We start from the raw sequence: 19,037 nt of genomic DNA, 5'->3' as shown, positions 1-19,037 counted from the left end.
TCTCCCACTCCCCCTGATTGTGTTCCCTCTCTCTGTGTGTCTCTCTCTGTCAAATAAATAAAATCTTAAAAAAAAAACAAAACAAAGAAACAAAAACCCCTGAGAACAGTTATTTATTATTACCTACCCCTTTTTACAGATAAGGAAACTGAGGCCCCACAGCTAATTACAGGGTGAGGCCAGGAGCCCACCTGGGGCATAACCACTGCCCTTTCTGCCTCCAGGAGGTAAGAGGCCCCACAGGAGCACCCATTTCACAGAGCAAAAGGAAAGCAGATCCTTCTCAGGCAGCCTGGGCTCCCTTCTTCACTCAGTAAGACTTGGAAGAGCCTGCTTTCAGGCTCTTAACCTGTCCACGTGAATGCAGAAACACTTGTATTGAGTTCAAAAACAGAAAGTTCCCAAACTATTAATCAATAAAAATAGCCTCCTGGTGTTTGGAAGTCGACAGAAAGGCTTCTGACAATTATTCATTTGTTTTTACTTTCACCGTCTGTTTTACTCAAATGAAGGTATTTTGAAAAGAGCTTCACTGTTTCTTGGCTCTGAAGCCAGAGAGGAACAAAAGAAAAAACAAGGGTTTTCCAGGGTCTCATGGCGTTTTTCTCTGCGGGGAGAAGGGGGCAGGGATGGCAACCGGGAGGAGCAAGCTCAGGCTGGACATTGACTGTGCTGGGCGCTTTACTTACAGCCTCCTGAATTTCCCTTCATCTTCCCACCAGCCCATTTCATAGATGGGAAAGCTGAGGCTTCTACAGGCTCTGCCTGGAGTCACAACCACTTTGCCCGTGAGCTGATGTGTACCCAGAGTCTGTGTATGCGCATGCACACACACTTGTCAGCACGTGCACAAGTGAGCAAGCTGAGAGTGATCCTAGACTGGGAGTCAGAGGACCTGGATTCTAGTCCCAACTCAGCCACCAAGTCCATGTGTGACCCTAGGAAGCCTGAGACTCTCCAAGGCCCCTTCCCAGCCCTGGCACTTTAGAGTCACACGTGCCCTCGCCAGGAAGCACGGCACCTTAGCAGCCCAGGCTGCCTTCTGATGCCCCTCCTTGCCTCCCACTGCATGGATGCCCTCTCACTCCCCTAAAGCCGACCTACTCACACTGGGCACCCAGGAGCGGCCAGAAAAGTCTTAGCCACCCTAGTGCCTTCTGCTCTCCCCCCTTACCCCTTTGACTACCTCCCTGCAAGAAGCATTAGGGATGGGACTGGGCCTCCTGGGGGGCTACCGAGCCCAGGGGCCAGGGGCTCACTTGGGACTGAGTGTTAGCCGCCCCCCGCCCCACTCACCTGCTGCGCCTCCTGGGGCCAATGACTCAACCTCCCTGAGCTTGAGTCTCGCCTCCACGGGTGCCACTGACAGAGTCAGCCTCCCAGGGTTGCTATGAGAACAGCAGTAAAGAAGGGCCTGGCCCGTGGTAAGTGCTCACTAAACTGTGGTGTCAGTGATTAATATTCATTTCTTCCTGGAGGTGGAGGGTCTTTGAAGCTGCTGTTTCTGAGGACAATTATGTGCTGCTTGAAGGCACAACCTGAGGGGCCTTGGAAGGCAGGAACCCCACCCTGAAGCCCCTTGCTCCAGCCGTGGGCGCGAAGGATGGGTGCGCTCTGCAGGCACACGAAGGCTCCCCGAGCTGTCCCCATGCCCACTTGGCCGGGGCCCTGCCAGTGGGGGAGGGGTCCCTCCCAGTGCCTGATGGGATGGAGCAGCGTCAGACCCCAGCACCCGGAGGAGGGTGCTGCACCTGAGGGGCGCAGGGAGCGGGCACTCACCAAGCAGCTGCACGCCCCGCGTGAGGCCGTAGACGTCCACCAGGGCCCAGAGCGGGTCGGCCGTGCGGACCCCATTGAAGAAGAGCATGGCAGCTGAGTCGTTGATGCGGTAGAACACACGGCCCTTCTTGTCCACCCAGAAAGCGATGATGTTGCCCTCGTTGGCAAACTCCTCAGGCAGCGCCTTGGCCCAGAAGCCGCTCTGGGACACCAGGTCGGGGCAGGCGTACTTGGGCAGCGAGTCAGGGTGGATGCGGGACGGGTCCTTGCTTGTGAAGCCCAGCCGCAGCGCCCCACTCCAGCAGCACTGCTTCTTGGTGATCTGGATGGGAAAGAGAGCCTCAGAGGGTACTGTCCAGCCCCGACCGGCAGGGAGGGAGTGCGTCCTTCCCAGCAGACCGCCACGCCCCTCCCCACAGACTCCCCTGGGGAGTCACACCGCCCAGCCGGCCTCCTTTCTCTCCTCTGAGAGCCTTCCCACCATCTGGTGACAGCTCATTGTGGTCCCCATGGCCACAGCCCTCACCCATCCCTTCTTTGTCCCACAGGAGGAAGAGGGCAGAGCATGAGGAGGGGTGAGGAAGGGCAGAAGTGGCAGCACAAGAGAAGGGCAGGGTGCCGGAAGGGCCGGAACAGAGGGCAGTGCTGAGCCCTGGGGACGCGCAAGGAGCAGCGAGGGAGGGCCCACCTTCAGCCTGACTTGCTCGTAGATGAGGACTGGGCGGTTGCTGAAGGTGATGGCATTGCAGAAGCTGGCCTGCCTCTTGACGGCCTTGTGGCTGAGGTCCATGAGGATCTGGGAGCCCTTGGTGTGCGGGTGGAAGAGCAGCGGCGTGGCCGGGGGCCCCCCGCCAGGCAGCACCGGAGGGCAGTGCTTCTGCTTGTGGTGGCATCGGTGAGAGGTGACAGGGAAGGGGCCGCCGATGGAGTCTGCAAAGGAACGAGCCGTGAGGTCAGAGTGTGGCAGAGAGCCCTGGAGCGGCAGAGGGATGGGCGCGGCGCAAGGCCCAAGACGTCCACCACCATCACAACTGGCCCCCGTCTCTTGCCGTGCCCCGCTTCACCACCTACCACCGTGCAGCATCCATCACCATTGGCACTGGTCCCCCACCCATCACCTCCCACCACGGGACTACCAGCTGCGGCCACTCACCAGTATTTCCCACCATCTACCCTCCACCGGCCCCCCTTTGTGATAAGTCAGCATTTACTGCCCACACCCACCACCATGCCCTGCCAGTCACCACCACCATCATTTATTTTATTCAACAAATATTCATGATGCATCTACTGAATACCAAGCCCGGCCCTCGGCACTGGGCATAGAGGCATGAAGCATACATGGATCCGTTCTCAAGAAGACAACAGTCCAGCAAAGGAAGGAGGACATACCCAGGAATCACAACAAAAATGGCAGACATGGATTAGTGCCCAAAGGATGGGACGGCAGGTCCCTTCCCAGGAAAGCCTCCTGGAGGAAGGGAGAGGAGGAGAGGGCATGGTTGCTGGACTGACAAGGCTGAGCTGCCAGGAACAGGTGACCTTGGAGCTGCCCTTGGAGACCAGCAGGGCGGGTGGGGCAGCCTCTGCAGCTTCAGCCCCAGGAGCACACCCACCGCTTCCCTCCTTCAGGGCCACCCCCCTCCACCTCCGGCCACCTTCCTGCTTTGCACCCCCCATACCCACATCTTCCACACAGGTGGGCCTCCACACCCGGAACTTGGATCTGCCTCAGGAGCGTCTGGCGGGGGGTCACGCTGCTTTCTTCTTCAGATAGCTCTACCGTACCCCCAAATAGGACAGAGTACAGGACAGGGCGTGGTCCGGGGGAAGGCACGTTACAAGCATGTGGGGTTGGTGTCCAGGAGACGGGGCAGAGAGAGGAAAGAACATGGCCGAGGTGTCAGGCGGTTTGCGTGTCTGTCACTCATTGGCTGTGTGACCTTAGGGAAGTCACTTCCCTGCTTCAGCACAAGGGGTGGCTGGAGCCCTAAGACATGGCTCGGCAGCACTGGTAGTGTTAATGCAGTCTTGGCAGCTGGGGACAAGGAGAGGTGTTCATTTCCTCCCCAAGATCTGTGTCCTGTCCATCAGGAAGGGCAGACCCTGCCCTGTGCCATCAACTTGAGGAAAGAGACATGGAGGATGGGGAAGATGGGGTTGAGGAAGTAGAAAACCACAGAACGTGACAGAGGCCTTCTGGAATGTGTCAAAGTTTGGTTCCTCCAAGGCGGTGACTTAATAATGCAGAAAGCACAATCAGTATCAGGCCTGCTCAGAGGTCTTCCACTCCCTGAAGAGGAGGAGAGTTTTCCAGGGAGGAGAGGAAGACAAGAAGGGAGGAGGAATGTCCTGGGCTGGGAAGACCCAGACCTTAGTCCAGGCCACGTTTACATAACTTTGCATCACTTTGCATCTTTGCTTCCTTCTTCCCAAAGGGCCCCAGACACCAGTGTCCATGGTCCATGACCAGCCAGACATCCTGTGTGTGGGAGGCGGGGTTGGAACAGGAGGAGCTCCCCTTGCTCTCACCAAGGAGAAAAGACTGGAATCACAGAACAGTACTCAAGGCCTTTAAAGCCACCAAGCAATGAAGGCTGGAATTGCCCAGAGGAGACCCAGTCAGTCTGGGAAGGATACCTGGAAGAGGCTGAGTGGTCCCTGGATAGTGCAGAGCCAAGGAGGTCATTCCAGGGAAGGGAATGGTTGGGGTGAAGGGCAAAGGGTGGCCAAAGGGAACCTACAGGTGCCCTGCCTGGGAGAGGTGCCCTTTGGGATCAGGCCAGCCTCAGGCGCAGCTTGACTGCTGGTTTAAAAAAATATCTGCTGGGTAAATGGATTAGAGATCATGGTACGGCTATACAATGGAATATTACTCATCAGTAAACAAGGAATGAACTACTGATATGAGTGGCAACATGGATGAATTTCAGAATAATTATGCTGAGTGAAATAAGCCAGTTTTTAAAAAATAAGCAAACGTAATCCATGGAGTAACTGCAGGGCCTCTGTTCCTTTCAACCCCCCCCTCCTGCCTACACTCTGTCCCATTTGTCCAGATCTAGGAAATGCACACTAAGGGCTAGTGATAACAAGTAGATTGAAGGTCACCTGGGGATGGTGGGGGAGAGAGGGAGGGATTGCCAAGGGGCACAAGGGAATGTTTGGGATGATGGATATGTTCACCATCTGGATCGTGGTGACAATTTCATGGGTGTATACATATGTAAAAACCAACCCAATTGTACACTCTGAACACATGTGGTTGAGCGTATGTCAATACACCTCAATAAAGCAGTTTTTTAAACCTGCTGAGCCCAGCAGCTGATTACAGCCTCTCCCATGGGACTCTTCCCCAACTTCCACTCGGAATCCATGGACCAACCGCAGGACCTCAGCTTCCTTCAAAATGCTTCCTCTCCTTCCCACCCATCCTGGGTGGGGTCCTAGGGTCCTGCATGAAGACCCAGAGAACACCAGCTCTGGGCAAATATGGTGGAGACACCCAGGGGCCAGAGACTCAGGCCCTGGCAAGACCATTCCCCCAGCGCTCCCTTCCACAGGCAAGGGTAGCACAGGCCCAGCCACCCTGGCTGACAGCAAAACAGATGGAGAAGGAAGATTAGGGAAACCCTGGACCCTGGGGACACAATGGACACTCAGACATGTGGCCTCAAAAAGGCACATTCATCGGCACACACAGACACCTATGGGCACATGAAGGTACTCCAGACCCTAGGAGACATAGACTTAGCCCTTCCCTCATCCCTTGGGCCAGGAATCACACATTTACACACGTACTGTGCACACACACATACTCATGTCCACGGGGATGAACGAAACAGCACACATAAGACGCACGCCCAGCACACATGGGCCACACACATCCAATAATAATGGCAGCCATTTCTCAAATGCTGCTGCAGGCCCAGCCCCGAACGGGGAGTTGACGTGCACTCACCGGTTTCAGCCTCACGGCAAACTCTAACACGGACAGAGGGACATCACCAGCCTATACGATTGGTGGAGGACCTAAGCCGTGGAGACACTGAGTGGCTTGCCCACGGTCACCCGGCCGGCACAGAGAGGCTCCAGCAGTCGAACGCAGCAGTCCCGCGGCATGGCCTGCAGCTTAGCCACGAAGTGTGGATAGCCAAGACAGCATGGCTTTGGTGTGCTGGACACATTCTTCTAAATGCGCATTAAAATAGACTTGCGACTGGTAAAACCTGGGGGGGCATGTTCCTCCACGTGCCGTGTAAAACCATTTCGAGTAGCACACTGGCGGAGACGCGGCATTCTGCCACGCCGCTTTCACGATACACGCGTGTGGCCGCCAACACACAGAAGCACAAACTGTGCTGCCCACGTTACCCTCCTCCCCCGACACGGCTGGGTATGAAATGTGGTGCGTGAGCACAAGGCATCCCACTCTGCGACCTCAGTGAACGAGCTATGGCATAATGAGGGGGAACCTCAGAACCACGCTGAGTGAAAGAAGCCAGCCTCAAAGCCTACCTACGCTCTGATGCCATTTGTAGGACATTCTGGAACAGGCAAAACTACAGAGCTTGAACGCTCCGTGGGAACTGGAGTTTGGGGAAGAGGAGGACACGGGGGCACAAAGGGAGCTTTTATGGCGATGGAAATGTTCTTTATTTTAACCGTGGCAGTGCTCCCACAGTTTACACATTTGTCAGGATGCCCCAAACTGTACACTTAAAAAAGATGAGTTGTATTGTCTACAAATAATTCCTCAAAAGCAACAACAACAACTCACAAACCAGGTCTCCACTGAGATGGAGGAAAGTGAGGCTGGAATCTCCGACCACCACAGCCCCCGTCAACCCACGGCCGGCAGTGCCCAGGAGGTGAACCATTTAACAGGAGACCCCGAAGCCTGGTTGGGCTTGCCACTCTCAGCCTCAAGCTTCTAAAGCGGGTGTGAGGGGAGCGTTTTGGCAGCTACAGAGCACCTTCACTGACTCCTGGACCTGCGAAATCTCGTGCCTGCCTCCCCCTGCCCACAGTGTGGCTCCCGAGGCTGTCCCTGGAGCTGTCCTCAGCCCCTTCTCTCTGCACTCAGCTCTGAATAATCAATGCCCACCGAGCCACCTCTGTGGAGATGACGTGAAAACCCTCTCTGGCCTTCTGGGTATCTCGAGTGACCATGGTCACCTGCCACTTGGCAGGCCCCCAGCTGAGCTCCTGACCCTAGCCCACCAACCGCCCATGTTCCCAGGCCCCAGTGGAATCACTGAGCACCCCACATCCAACCAGCCAATCCCACCTGAGAAATAAACCTGCCTGGGCTCTGCCCGCTCCCGTCCTCCCGGCCTCAACCCAAGGCCCTGGCCCGGCCTCAACACTTCTCCTTAAACAAGGGCCGGGGCCACCGCTTAAAGCCACGAAGGCTCTCCCTGCCTGCCTCCAGGGGGCGCCATTCACACAGACTACAAAAGGAATGGTGCCCTCTGAGGCATCCAACATGGTGGTCCTCACCAGGATGTTTGCTGCCTCCCCAACCCCTGCTGTCTTTGCCCGCCATCTTCCTGCTCCACCTTGGCTTGCATTATGGTCTGGGGGGAGGGAGGAGAGAAAGCAGGATGAGAATTAACCCTGAGCACAGCTCTGATATCAAGGGCCAGAGGGGCGGCTGGGGGCAAAGCTTCTTCCCTACACCATCCAAAAGGGCTCTCTCCCTGCACTTCAACAGACACTTTGACCCTCGAGGTCTCCATTCTATGGATGAGTTACGATTCAGACTGGTTAACCAACTTGCTTGAACTCACACAGCAATTAAGTGGCAGAGCTGGGACTTGAACCCTCATCTTCCAATGCTGCTATCCTACTCAGCCTCTAATACTGGAGCCCATTTTCCCCATGAGTCCAAGATGGCAGGCATAGTGGGGAAAGGCTGCGTGGAGGAGGCTCTGGCCAGTCCCAGCTGGGCCAACAGCCACGGCAAAGGGCCTCAAGACACTGGGACGCTACTCCCTCAGCGGCCAGTGGCCCTGGATGGAGCCCAAGTCTCCCCATCCGGCTCCAGCAGAGCTCTCGGGGAGGCCCCCTTTAGTGACAGGTTTACAAGCTTCTTGGGAGCCACAGTGGGGGCACCCCCCGCTCAGGCGAGGCTGCTGCTGACACAATGGAAACTCCCCCATAGAGCCCATTCCTTCTGGGCATTTATGAGGTGCCAGACACCAGCCTGGCCAGCCCTCCAGGTGACCCTCAGCTAGCTCTGGACCACATTCCTGCCTCTCGGTGGGGTCCCAGGGGGAGATGCCAGGACACAATGCAGCCTCCAGAGTGACCTCCCCACTGCCCCAGCCAAGCTCTGTCCCAGAGCCATCCTGGCAGAGCCCCGGATTCCCAGGCTGGACTGAGCTGGGCTGCCAAGGAGAGACAGGAAGAGAGCAATACTAGCGAGAATGACCAAACTGTATGTAACTTAACAGGCGGGGTCTTCATTCCGTCCCCAGAGCCACTAGGACACAGGTCGTCAGAAGTGAAGTTACCCAGCCAGAGTAAAGAACCCTGATCTGAACTCTGTTACTAACTGTGAAACCTCTGGAGCCTCGCTTTTCTCACCTGTAAAATGGGGGTCAGGGCAGACCTTCTCCATGGGATTCTTGTCAGGATTAAATGAGATGATGTATGTAAAACTAACCCAGTAAGTGGTTGCTATAATAATGATGATTATTATAATTATTATTATTATATACAACAGCTAATAATTACATTAATAATTAAGAATGATTAGCATATTAATACTTATTCTATAACAGTAATAATTATTCATGCTACTGACATCGATCTGTGTTCTCGTACCTCCACACCTCTGCTCAAACTCTTCACCCCTCCCCGCCACATAGCTTCTTTCCCTGCCCCACCTCCCACCTCCACCTCTCCGAATCCCACCCGTCTTTCAACACAGAACCTCACTGTGTTCAGGATCACCTTGTTCTGAGTCTGCGATCCCAACCCCCAGTGCTGGCATGCTTGTCTGCATCTCCTATGAAGGAGGCCTGTCTCACTTTCTGGACAATGGGCGTTGGGGGGGGCAAAGACCATGAGCCCTGGAGTCAGGAGGCCCTAGGTTCAAATCCTGGCCATGCCACAGACTTTCTGTGTGACTTTGGGCAAGTCACTTCACCTCTCTGGACCTTGATTTCTTTCTCCGTAAAACAGGGTCATCTTAGCTGCCCAGCCCACCTCTCCCGGTTGTTGTGAGGACCCAGGGAGTTCATAGATGTGAAAGAATTTTGCAAACTTGAACACCTGATCCCAACATAAGGTCTTATTTTTTCTTATAAAAGCAATAAACACCACTGTAGGAAATGACCAGCTCTTTTCAGCCCAGTGGGAGGCCAGACACTCCAGTTTTATCTTATCCCAAACACCCTAATCCTGGATTGCCAAGGGAGTCCTGATTTAGACTAGCTTACGTGCATGCATGGAACAGGGCTCTCTCTCGAGGGTAAAGACTGTGGGAGCCAGTTTGAAGGGTGGGAAAGCAGGTAGGGAGGGGGCCTCAGTGAGAGAGATGATAGTAAAACAGGGCACATGTGACCTTCTTTGGGGTCCTTAAAAGGCCCACTTCCCTCATGCGCCTCTTACCTCCAGGCTTGGTCCAAGCTCACTTCTCTGCTGGGAACCCTTCCGTCCTTCCCACCTACATACCTGCATTTCACTCATCCTTCAGACCTTGATTTTAAAGCCCACTTTCTCCCAGAAGTCTCTCTGGCTGCAGACCAGCTTCAGGGCCCTGCTATGGACCCCCAGGGACTCCACCCATACACCCCTAACAGAGCCTCCAGCATCCAAGCAGCCTCTCTCAACTCTGGTGCCTCCACAGAATTCAGTGCAAAGGCCCTGTGTTACCCACTGTACGCAGAGCACTGATCTGTCTTCTCCATGCCCAGAATGGTTGAGAAGAGAGTCAATGGGACCATTTTCTGTGCTCTGCGGTGCAGCTTTCTGGGGAGGAAAGGCTGCAAGGTTATTCATGTCTGTCTCCCTGATGGACCCTGAGCCTCCTGGGGGCAGAAACGCTTGTCTTTTTTACTGCTGTTTCCCCAGTGCCTAGCTCAGAGCACAGAGCAGGTGCTCAATACGAGTTGTTGAGTGAACTGCCACTGTTTGATTCTTCAATCCACTGACCAACTGGCAAGTGTCCAGGGAGTACCCACTCTGTGCCTTGCCCTTTCTGGTGTCCTGCGGAGAAATCAGAGAAAGCGTGAACTCAAAGGACAGCTTCCTTCACTGCCCAGCACCAGGATCCCACCCACACCACGTGCCTAAGAACCTGTTCCCCACTTGCTTGCTGGAAAAAGGAGAAAAGGAAGGTCATGAGAGCTGCTTCTTTCTTTGGTATCAAATACTGCACCAGATGTCCTTCACATGCGACCTCACCTCACCCTCCCAGTCCCTGCAAGACAGGTGTCTGGAGGAAACAGCCTCCAAGATGGCCCCAATGATTCTCACTTCCCCCCTCCTGGCAGTCATCCTCTGTTGCAACCCTGTCCCTCTGCGTGGGGAGTAGACCTAGCAGCTAGCTATGGATGAATGGAATACAGCTGAAGTAATGGGATGTCATGCCCAAGACTGGGTATCAAAAGCCTTCAGCCTCCATCTTGGTTACTTTCTCTTGCCTCTCTTGGGTTTCTGTCTCTGGGGGGAAGCCAGCTGCCATGTTGTGAGGGAACCGTGTGCAGAAGCCCATGTGGCAAGGGACCAAGGACTGCCAATAACCACATGAGTAAGCTTGGATATGGATCCCCCTCCAGACAACCCTTCAGATGAGACCACAGCCCCAGCCAACAACTTGACTGTAACCTCCCAAGAGACATTAAGCAGGAGGTACCTAGCTAAACTGTGTCAAGATTCCTGACCCACAGAAACTGAGATAATGGAATGTTTGTTGTTTTAAACCACTAACTTTTGGGGTAATTAGCTGTACAACAATAGTTGTGCTTTGCAACAATACAGTATCAGTTAGTCCCACTTTATAGATGAGGAAACAGAGGCTCTGAGAGGTAATAACTTGCCCAAGGTCACATAGCTGGCAAGTGGCAGCGCTGGGTTCTGAATTCAGGTAACACGCTGTCCATCCACCCTCAGTGAGCCCCACCTCGCTGGCCAGCCTGCCAGGTCCACTCTCAGCTACATGAATCCTATGGTCCACCCTGGTCGGTTTCTCCATGCGCACTGCAGTCCCCACATATACCCACCTTTGTGATTCATGGTTAGGGGCCATGTTAGGCCTCTCATCTCCCCTAGGGCCCTGGCTATGCATACAGCAGGCCCTGCTGCTCCCTGGAAGACTGAACGAATCTATGATGACAAGCTGGGTGAAGGAGGATGGCGGGGAGTGGGCAAGGTCGGCACCTTCATGACCAACTTAATCTCCACACCTTGAGCCTCCTGCTCTCACTCACTCTGTGACATCCCAGTCTCTGACATTTCCAACAGCCAGATGTGCATACAGCTGTGCCTCCCCATAGCCTCACTGCTGGGAGGGAATCAGCCCTCCTCTTCCCCCTCCCAGGTCCTAACCCAAGATTCCAGAAGGGGATTCTAGATGATAACTATTCTGGGTTCAGCTCTGGGCCCCTGTCTTCCCAGCACCTCCCCAAAGTCCCCAGGCCAGGCCTGAGAGACTGCAGAGTGGAGGGGAGCATGGCTCGGTCATATAAATCCATACACCACCCAGACCATCACCCTTAGCTTCCCATACCCATGCATGTGTACATGTGTGCACACACACATCCAGAGAGTGTGCCTGATGGTGGACACAAGACCCATCAGGGCTGGAGGAGGCAGAGATACTCTTGGTCCCTAGAGGTGGCCAGGTGCACGTGTGTGTACATAGTCACGAACATACAGGAGGAGCCTCCACGGAAACCTTCAGAGAAGCACACACCTGTTTTGCAGGGTGTTTACTATGCACAAGGTCTACTTAATGCCCATGAGCTTACTTAATCCTTTCTACCATTCTTCAGGGTAAACCTTACCATCCCCAATGTACAGAAGAGGACAATGTACAGATGAAGGAACTGACCCAAAGTCACACAGCCAGTGGATCCTGATTCAAACTCTCACCAAGAACACCTACCCCACCATCCCCTTCCTCTCTAGCCTTGCCTGGCTTCACTGCCCAGCTCAGGTCTCACATCCTCCAAAGCTGTCCCTGACAGCTCCATCCCACCTTCCCCCAGGCCACCTGCAGCTCCAATTGCCACATGACCCACCCAGGGCCTCTACCCCTCACTCCCCCCTCTTACTCAATGACCAAGAATCCACTGGGTGCCCACTGGGGGGCCAGGCACAGAGCTGGGTTAAGAGAATAAGACGGATCAAGCTAAGCCACCATACCTGCAAGCTCACCTTGGCCTAAGCCTCCAGACCTGCTGTCAGGAGACAGGCAGCACCCTCTGTGCTAATCCCAGGTCTCATAAGGCCATGGGACGCCCTCTCCCCCGCTGCCTGTTAAGGAACCTGAGAAGGAGAAGTGGGGAGCCAACTGCAGAAGGGGCAAGGCCTGACTTCCCACCTGAGCCACCAGCTCCATGACCTCAGCCAACCATTTCCCCTTCTGGACCACAGCATCCCCCTCTGTGAAAGGACAGAACTGGGGACCAACTCTCAAGTCTCTGCACCCCAGCATCTAGGGTGTGTGGGTCCAGAGATCAAGCTGGGGGTGCCACTTATGTCTGAGTGAATATGTGTGTGCCATCTGCACATCAATCCCTCAGCCCTGGGCCTATCCTTGCTGGTGGGGGAGCACTGAAGGAGCTAAAGGGGAAAGGCAAAGAAAGAAGAGGGGAGGGCCAGGGATGGGAGGGGAGGCCTCTCAGTATGGCTGCTGCCTCTTTCTGTGCTCTCCCCGCCCCCTCATCCTGCCCTCAAGACTGGGAGCAGCTCTGGAAATCTGCCCGATGAAAGATATCAAGCATGTAACTGCCGAAACCATTTTCCAAATGGGAATTAATTTCTCCCATGGGTCTCCTGCCAGGCTGGTCCCAGAGGAGCCTGACTCCTCACCACCAGCCCTAACACACACACACACACACACACACACACACACACACACACACACACACACACCCCTCTCATGCAGAAACACTGACATCTATCTACAGAATAACAAGGACATGTCCCACGCACAAAGTAACACAAACGTGGCTGCTCACACATAGAAACGCAGGCATAACACGAAATCCCTTAAATATTAGACAGATAGGTACACATCCCATGGTACACACACAGGCCCAAACACAGATACACCATCTGCAGACACCAGAAACACTGACAGCCAAAACATGCCCACAAACACACTGCTAGAAACCGCCCCTATACACACCAACGGTCTGGGGTCACTCTCTGTCACATCCCTCTCATCTCTGTCACCCAGCAATCCAAAACCTTCAGTGTGCACCAAACCCAAATCCCAAGGGCCACAGTGAAAACACAATCGGGAACTCTAAGTATTCTCGTGGAGTTAGGCTATGGGCCTAAGAGCCACCAGGAAGGAGCCATACCCTTGTAGCTCCCACTTCCCTCATACACACCCCGGAAAGAGGCAAAACTAGAGCCACTGAGGCAGCCAGGCCATGGGTGTGGGCATGAGTAGCTGTGGATGTGGGGAGGACATGTGAGGACGGGCACACGGAGGTGCCAGCTAAGGGGCTATGTGACACAGGCAAAGACACCTTCTCCACAACCCCAACTCCCCTCTCCTACTCGCCTTGATGGCAGGTTGAGGCAGGGGCTAGGGCCAGCTTGGTGGGAGGCCCACCCTATGGAGCGTGATCCTGGCTGAGGGCAGGGGAGGGAAGGAGGGCAAAGCAGATGAGGCATTTGATTAGCGTTCACCAGTGTCCACGCAGCACCAATGTCCCCACCAGTATCCATGCCCAGCTCCTAGAGTTCTCGGCCCACCCCAAATATCATGCTGTCCCGGGGGGGAAAAGGAGGGAATATGACCCTGGCCTCAGAATGCTTTTCCAAGCCCTTGTGGTTCTCCCCAAGTTCAGTCCTTATTCACATCCCCCCAAGTAATCCTCACGGTAGTCCTATGAGGAGGGGACTCCATCAGCCCCATTAACAGACAAGAAAACCAAGGCTCAGGAAGACACTTGCCCTCACTAGAAGACGTGTCTATGGACGCTGGAGCAAGAGCTCTGCGGGCCACGTGCTGTCTCGGGTGGTCACAGGGTCCTCACTCCCCTTGGAAGCCCGTGCTCCAGACCAGCTGGAGGATCGTGTGCTGCATCCTGGGCCTGTTCTGAGGGCCTCTCTGTCCTTCCCAGGCCACAGGCTTGACTAAGTCGGCTTCCAGTGGAAAATGCCAGTCTGCTCCAGACCCTCTGCCAACAGGCCCTGCTGGGGCCAGTAAGCCCTGACAGGAGCCCCCGCCCCATGGAGCCCATGCAGGGCCAGGCCCAGGTCAGCCCAGTCCAAGTCTCGGGCCAAGTCCCAGGCCACTGTTCGGCTCCGGATTATGTGTCTTCCAGGACCTTCCATCTGTCACTTAGCCCTCCAGGCCCAGGACAAAATTTATTTCCTTTTAAGAGAGCCAATGATTTGCTTTTCCCATGTCTCCTTTCCTGCCTTTTTCTTTTTTAATTAGAAATCACTCTCTCAAAGTCCAGAGCCTGGAAGGGAGATGCCACCTGGTCACCAGTCCCCACCACAGCTTCCCAATTGCTCCTGCCACTGCCCTCCCTCCTCCCTGTGCCTCGCCCGGGTTCTTTAGTGCCCACTAAACTCAGCAGATGGAGGCCGCCCCATCTCCTAATGCCCTGTCTGAGCAGGGAGCAGGGGACCCAGGGAAGTGTGGCAGGGACTGCCCAAGGTCAGCCCACACTGCTCTGGCCCCAGTCAGTTTGTACAGAAAGCCCAGCTCCCAGGGCCCAGCAATGACAAAACAAGTCTCTGGGAAGTCTTTCCCTTCTGGGTCTGGTGCCACATCGGCCATGTTACTCCCAAGACCACGGCACCTGAGCCGGGCAGATGGAGGGGCCAGGAGCCCGGGCAGGCAGCAGCTCTGCAAGTAGGGAGCCAGTTCAGTGCTCCTCCCTTCCACCCCATTCACCTGCCTGCCCAGCGGTCTGTCTGACCGTGGACATAAACCCCAGGGGTCAGAATTTCACTGGCCTCCCCCATGGAGCGCAAGCTTTGAGAACCAAAGTCAGGCAACGTGGGGGGTTGTCACTTGCACATCTGGATGTTGAGGCATAAGCAGACACAGGTACACACCCCCAGACACCTTGAATGGACCTTTGTGAGCACAAACACACACACACACTCATGCACACACGTGTGTGCTCACACATCTCTCCAAGTCTCCATCACGGAACATGGCACTGACCTGCGTGGCCTGCATCCCAGGGCCTACAAACAGGTCCCCCCAGCTGTCTAACTATGGTTGCCTTGGTTCTAGGAGAGGGGGATATGGACACCCAGGACCTCACATCCCATGTGAGGGCTGGTCAGCAACCGGGGAACGGGGAACGTAAGAGGACAACAAGACTTTGTGGGGAGACTTGGCTGCCTGACCTCTGCTGGCTACCAGGGAAAGCCCACTTCTTCCCGCTTTCCCCAGCCCCCCTTGCTTTCCCCCACCCCAGTGCCAACCACCCAGAAGCACCCCCTCCCGTGGCCCCAGAGTCCACCAAGGAGTAAAGAGACATGGGGATGATCATGACCTCGCCCGAGGGCCCCCCCTCCGGGCCCCAGCCTCCCCAGGTGGTCCCCAGGCTGGGAATGGGCAGACCCCCTGGCATCAGCTGGGGCCTTACCGTGGAGGGTGCTCCGGGTGATCTGTCCCCCCATCGCGGGCAGCGGGCAGCACAGCCACCTTCGTTGGGCCGGCTGGTCTCCTCACCAAGCCACCCTAGCCGCCAGCTCCCCTCCTCCTGCCCCTCCTCCTCCCCCACGGCCGGCAGCCGGCATGGCAGGACCAAGCCCGCCCCTCCCGCGTCCCCACCAGCTCCCTCCCGCACACCACACGGCTGCCTGCCCGCGAGGCCGGCCACACACACACACACACACACAGACACACACGCACGCGCGCGCGCACACGCACTCACGCACACGCAAGCACACCCCTCTGGCCCTGCCCGCCGCCTCCGGCTCCCACCCACTCCCAGAGCCTCCCCCACCGGCCCGCACTGGTACAGGCAATGGGATCTGTCATGTTTATTTACATAAGGAGGAGGAGACTGGAGGCTTCCTGAAATAGCCGAGCTACAGAAAGCACTGGAGATGCCCCTGCCAGAGCAGACACACGCACGCACACACACACCCATGCACACGCACACATATGCTCATTCCCCATCATACACCTCTTCACAGACACCCGCATGCACACAACCTCATTGTTCCCCCAGGCTTACTGCCATCCACACGCCATGAGGCACCTACTACATGCAGACCTTGGACAAAGACAATGAGGGCACCATGGTGAGCAAAACACACACTGTCCGATCCTCAAGGGGCTTACAATCTGGCTAGCGGAGCTTACTAACAAGCAGCTAACATGGCTTCTATCTTCTTCCAGGCTCTATTGCAAATGCTCCAGGAGTATTAACCCCTTCAGCCCTCACCGGCTGAATGAAGAAGTCAGTAGTATTGTTTTTATCAATAAGTACCATTATTATTATTATCTCACGGATGAGGAAAATGAGACAAAGAGAGGTTACCCACCTAGAAAGTGGCAGGGCTGGGAAGCAAACCCAGGGATCCAGGTTTTTACCCGCCTCCCCCCCAGCACACCACCCCTTTAATCGTAACATATACAAGCATACACCAATATATAGAGACCTCACCACCTGTCTGTGCCACGTCACATGTATATGCACAACACAAGCTCTCATAAGCATTCACCATTATGCACACTTAGCCACCTACTGCCCACCAGACTCTGTATGTCAGGCACTGCATGCACTCTCATTTGATTCCAGATGGCAGAGGCCACTGTTAGGTCAATTTTACAGAAAAGTACGTTGAGGCTCTGAAAGGCTCAGGAAATTGCCCGAGGTGACCCACCAGGTCGGAGGCAGAGCCAGGACTCATGCCTGGGTCTGTGAGATAATCCCCCAGTTTGTCACCCTTTTGCAGGCTCTCTACAGGACAGGGGCCTCTCCCAGGCCCTGGCCCAGGCCCCAGCCCCTGCCCTCAGGGTGAAGGACCTGGGTTCCCAGGGAAAGATCTGGGTGGGGAGGGAAGGCCAGTGGGTAGAGGCGTGGGGGCTGGGGAAAGAGTTATGACAAAGGCAGGGGCTGCCCCGTATCAGATGGGACTCAGAGGTCTCGGCACTAGGAGGGGGCTGTGCTGGGCTCTGAGCCTTCACCTCGGCACCCTGCTGTTACCACCCCTGAGTAGGTCCGCGGGAGGGGCATCCAGGCCTGATCTGGGGTCATCAGCCACAGAGCAAGGCAGGCCCTGGGTGAAAGTGGCCACAGACCCAGCACGCTAATCCTCCTACTAGACCAGAGGCATGGCTGAGTCTTCTCCCTGGAATAAGAGGTGACCCCCAATCCACACAAGGCCGCCCCCTTCTACAGGCACATCGTCCTCATGGCTATGCTTGGCCCCGTGTGCATGCACCCGCACGCTCCAGGGCACACACACCCAGTTCCTCTGGAGAAGGAAGCTAAGTCAAAGTCTAACAGAGAGGAGGTAACCCAAACTCCTTTTGTGGGACAAATAATCATAATAATAGCAAACACAGGACTGACTGCGTGTCAGGCAGTTCTAAGCACGTTACATACATTAACTTGTTCAATCCTCATGACAATCCTAAGGGATAAATTGCGTTTTTATGCCCATTTTACAGATGAGGAAACCAAAGCAAAAAGAGGCTGGTCTGGAGGCTGTTCTTGCAGCATCAGAGTCTACCCCCCTCATCCTGCCAGCCTCCTAATGCACCTGCCTGGGCCTTTCCCGACTAACCCCTTTCACATGCCCCCCCCCTCCAATCTTCCCACTCCCTGAGCACTGGGAACACCTCTTCTGGGAAGCCTCCCTGGGATGCTGGGTGCAGGGTGAATCCCCCTTCTTGGAGTTCGGCTCTCCTCTGAGCCCAAGGTATGCCTCTCCCAACCCCTCATCTTACTCTGGCCTGCCAGCGACGGCTATGCCTAGCTGTGGCCTTGTCTGCCTGCCCTGGGTGCATCTCAGCAGTTCAACTTGACCAACATTTATGAGCACCTACTCTGTGTCAGACACTAAGTTGGGTATGCAAGGGTGATCAATAGTAGACAGGCCCTGGCTCTTAAGAACTTACAGTCCAGAGGGAAACATATTTATCAAGTAGTCTCACTAAGGAACATATCATCACAATCCTAGAAAAGTGTGCTGAAAGAAAGGAGCAGGGTTCTCGGGGAGGCTCAGGGCAGGCTTTCCTGAAAAGCAAAAAGGTAAAGGATAAGTAGGTATGTCCATGTGCTGTGGAGGAAGCTTTGAAGAGAGAGAGCTCCGGGGCGCCTGGGTGGCTCAGTTGGTTAAGCGACTGCCTTCGGCTCAGGTCATGATCCTGGAGTCCCGGGATCGAGTCCCACATCGGGCTCCCTGCTCAGCGGGGAGTCTGCTTCTCCCTCTGACCCTCTTCCCTCTCGTGCTCTCTATCTCTCATTCTCTCTCTCTCAAATAAATAAATAAAATCTTTAAAAAAAAGAGAGAGAGAGAGAGAGAGAGCTCCGGAGAGTGAGCACATGTACAAAGGCCCTGTGGCTGGAGGAAGCCCCTACATTCAAGAAACAGGGTCGGTACGCCTGGAGCAGGGACTGTAGCAGGAGCCAGGGGAAATTTTTCAGTGGCAAGCCGAGGTGGTCAAAGGACACCCCAGCAGGGCCTTGAAGAGCAGGATGAAGAATCTGGCCCTTTATCTGAGAGCAGGAGGGAACCTCTGAGAGGGCTCAGCAGAGAGGCAACAAGACCAGACCTGCATTTCTAAAAGGTCATTCTGCCATCTGGTGTGGAGAATGCACAGAGGAAGAAAAGGTGTCAGGAGGTAAAGCAGCAGGGTGAAAATGGGCGGGCCTGGACCCGACTTGCCCTTACTCCCCTCCAACCTAGCATCAGGCTTGCACAGAGAAGGTGCTCAGGGAAGATTTACCGAATGGAACTGAGTTCATGTAATTTTCTGGAAGCAGGACTGGAGAGTCAGTAACAGGCAGGAATGGGGACAGAGTGAAAGCTCAGCCGACCAGAAATCCTCCAGGTGGGCCGTGGCCCTCACTCTGTCCACT

At 55.2% G+C, this 19,037-nt stretch overlaps 1 protein-coding gene across 3 annotated transcripts in view; it reads right to left on the bottom strand.

Annotated features, from left to right (window-relative positions):
- Nucleotides 1-19,037, bottom strand: part of NEURL1 (neuralized E3 ubiquitin protein ligase 1) — a 77,647-nt gene that overhangs the window by 17,598 nt on the left and 41,012 nt on the right. The window contains exons 1-3 of one of the 3 annotated variants that reach the window (XM_035724364.1): nucleotides 15,585-15,752; nucleotides 2,468-2,709; nucleotides 1,780-2,101 (exon numbers count right to left, since the gene is read on the bottom strand). In XM_035724364.1, coding sequence (XP_035580257.1) covers nucleotides 1,780-2,101; nucleotides 2,468-2,709; nucleotides 15,585-15,618 — 598 coding nt within the window. In that variant the 5' untranslated portion in view covers nucleotides 15,619-15,752. Of the gene's footprint in view, nucleotides 1-1,779; nucleotides 2,102-2,467; nucleotides 2,710-9,462; nucleotides 9,711-15,584; nucleotides 15,753-19,037 lie in introns of those variants that run through there. The other 2 variants (XM_035724365.1, XM_035724363.1) reach the window with 2 other exon arrangements.

Source organism: Zalophus californianus, chromosome 15 (assembly GCF_009762305.2).
Source record: "Zalophus californianus isolate mZalCal1 chromosome 15, mZalCal1.pri.v2, whole genome shotgun sequence".
Lineage (NCBI taxonomy): Eukaryota > Metazoa > Chordata > Mammalia > Carnivora > Otariidae > Zalophus > Zalophus californianus.
The sequence above is the reverse complement of the archived record's forward strand: the minus strand, read 5'-3'. Positions and strand labels throughout refer to the sequence as shown.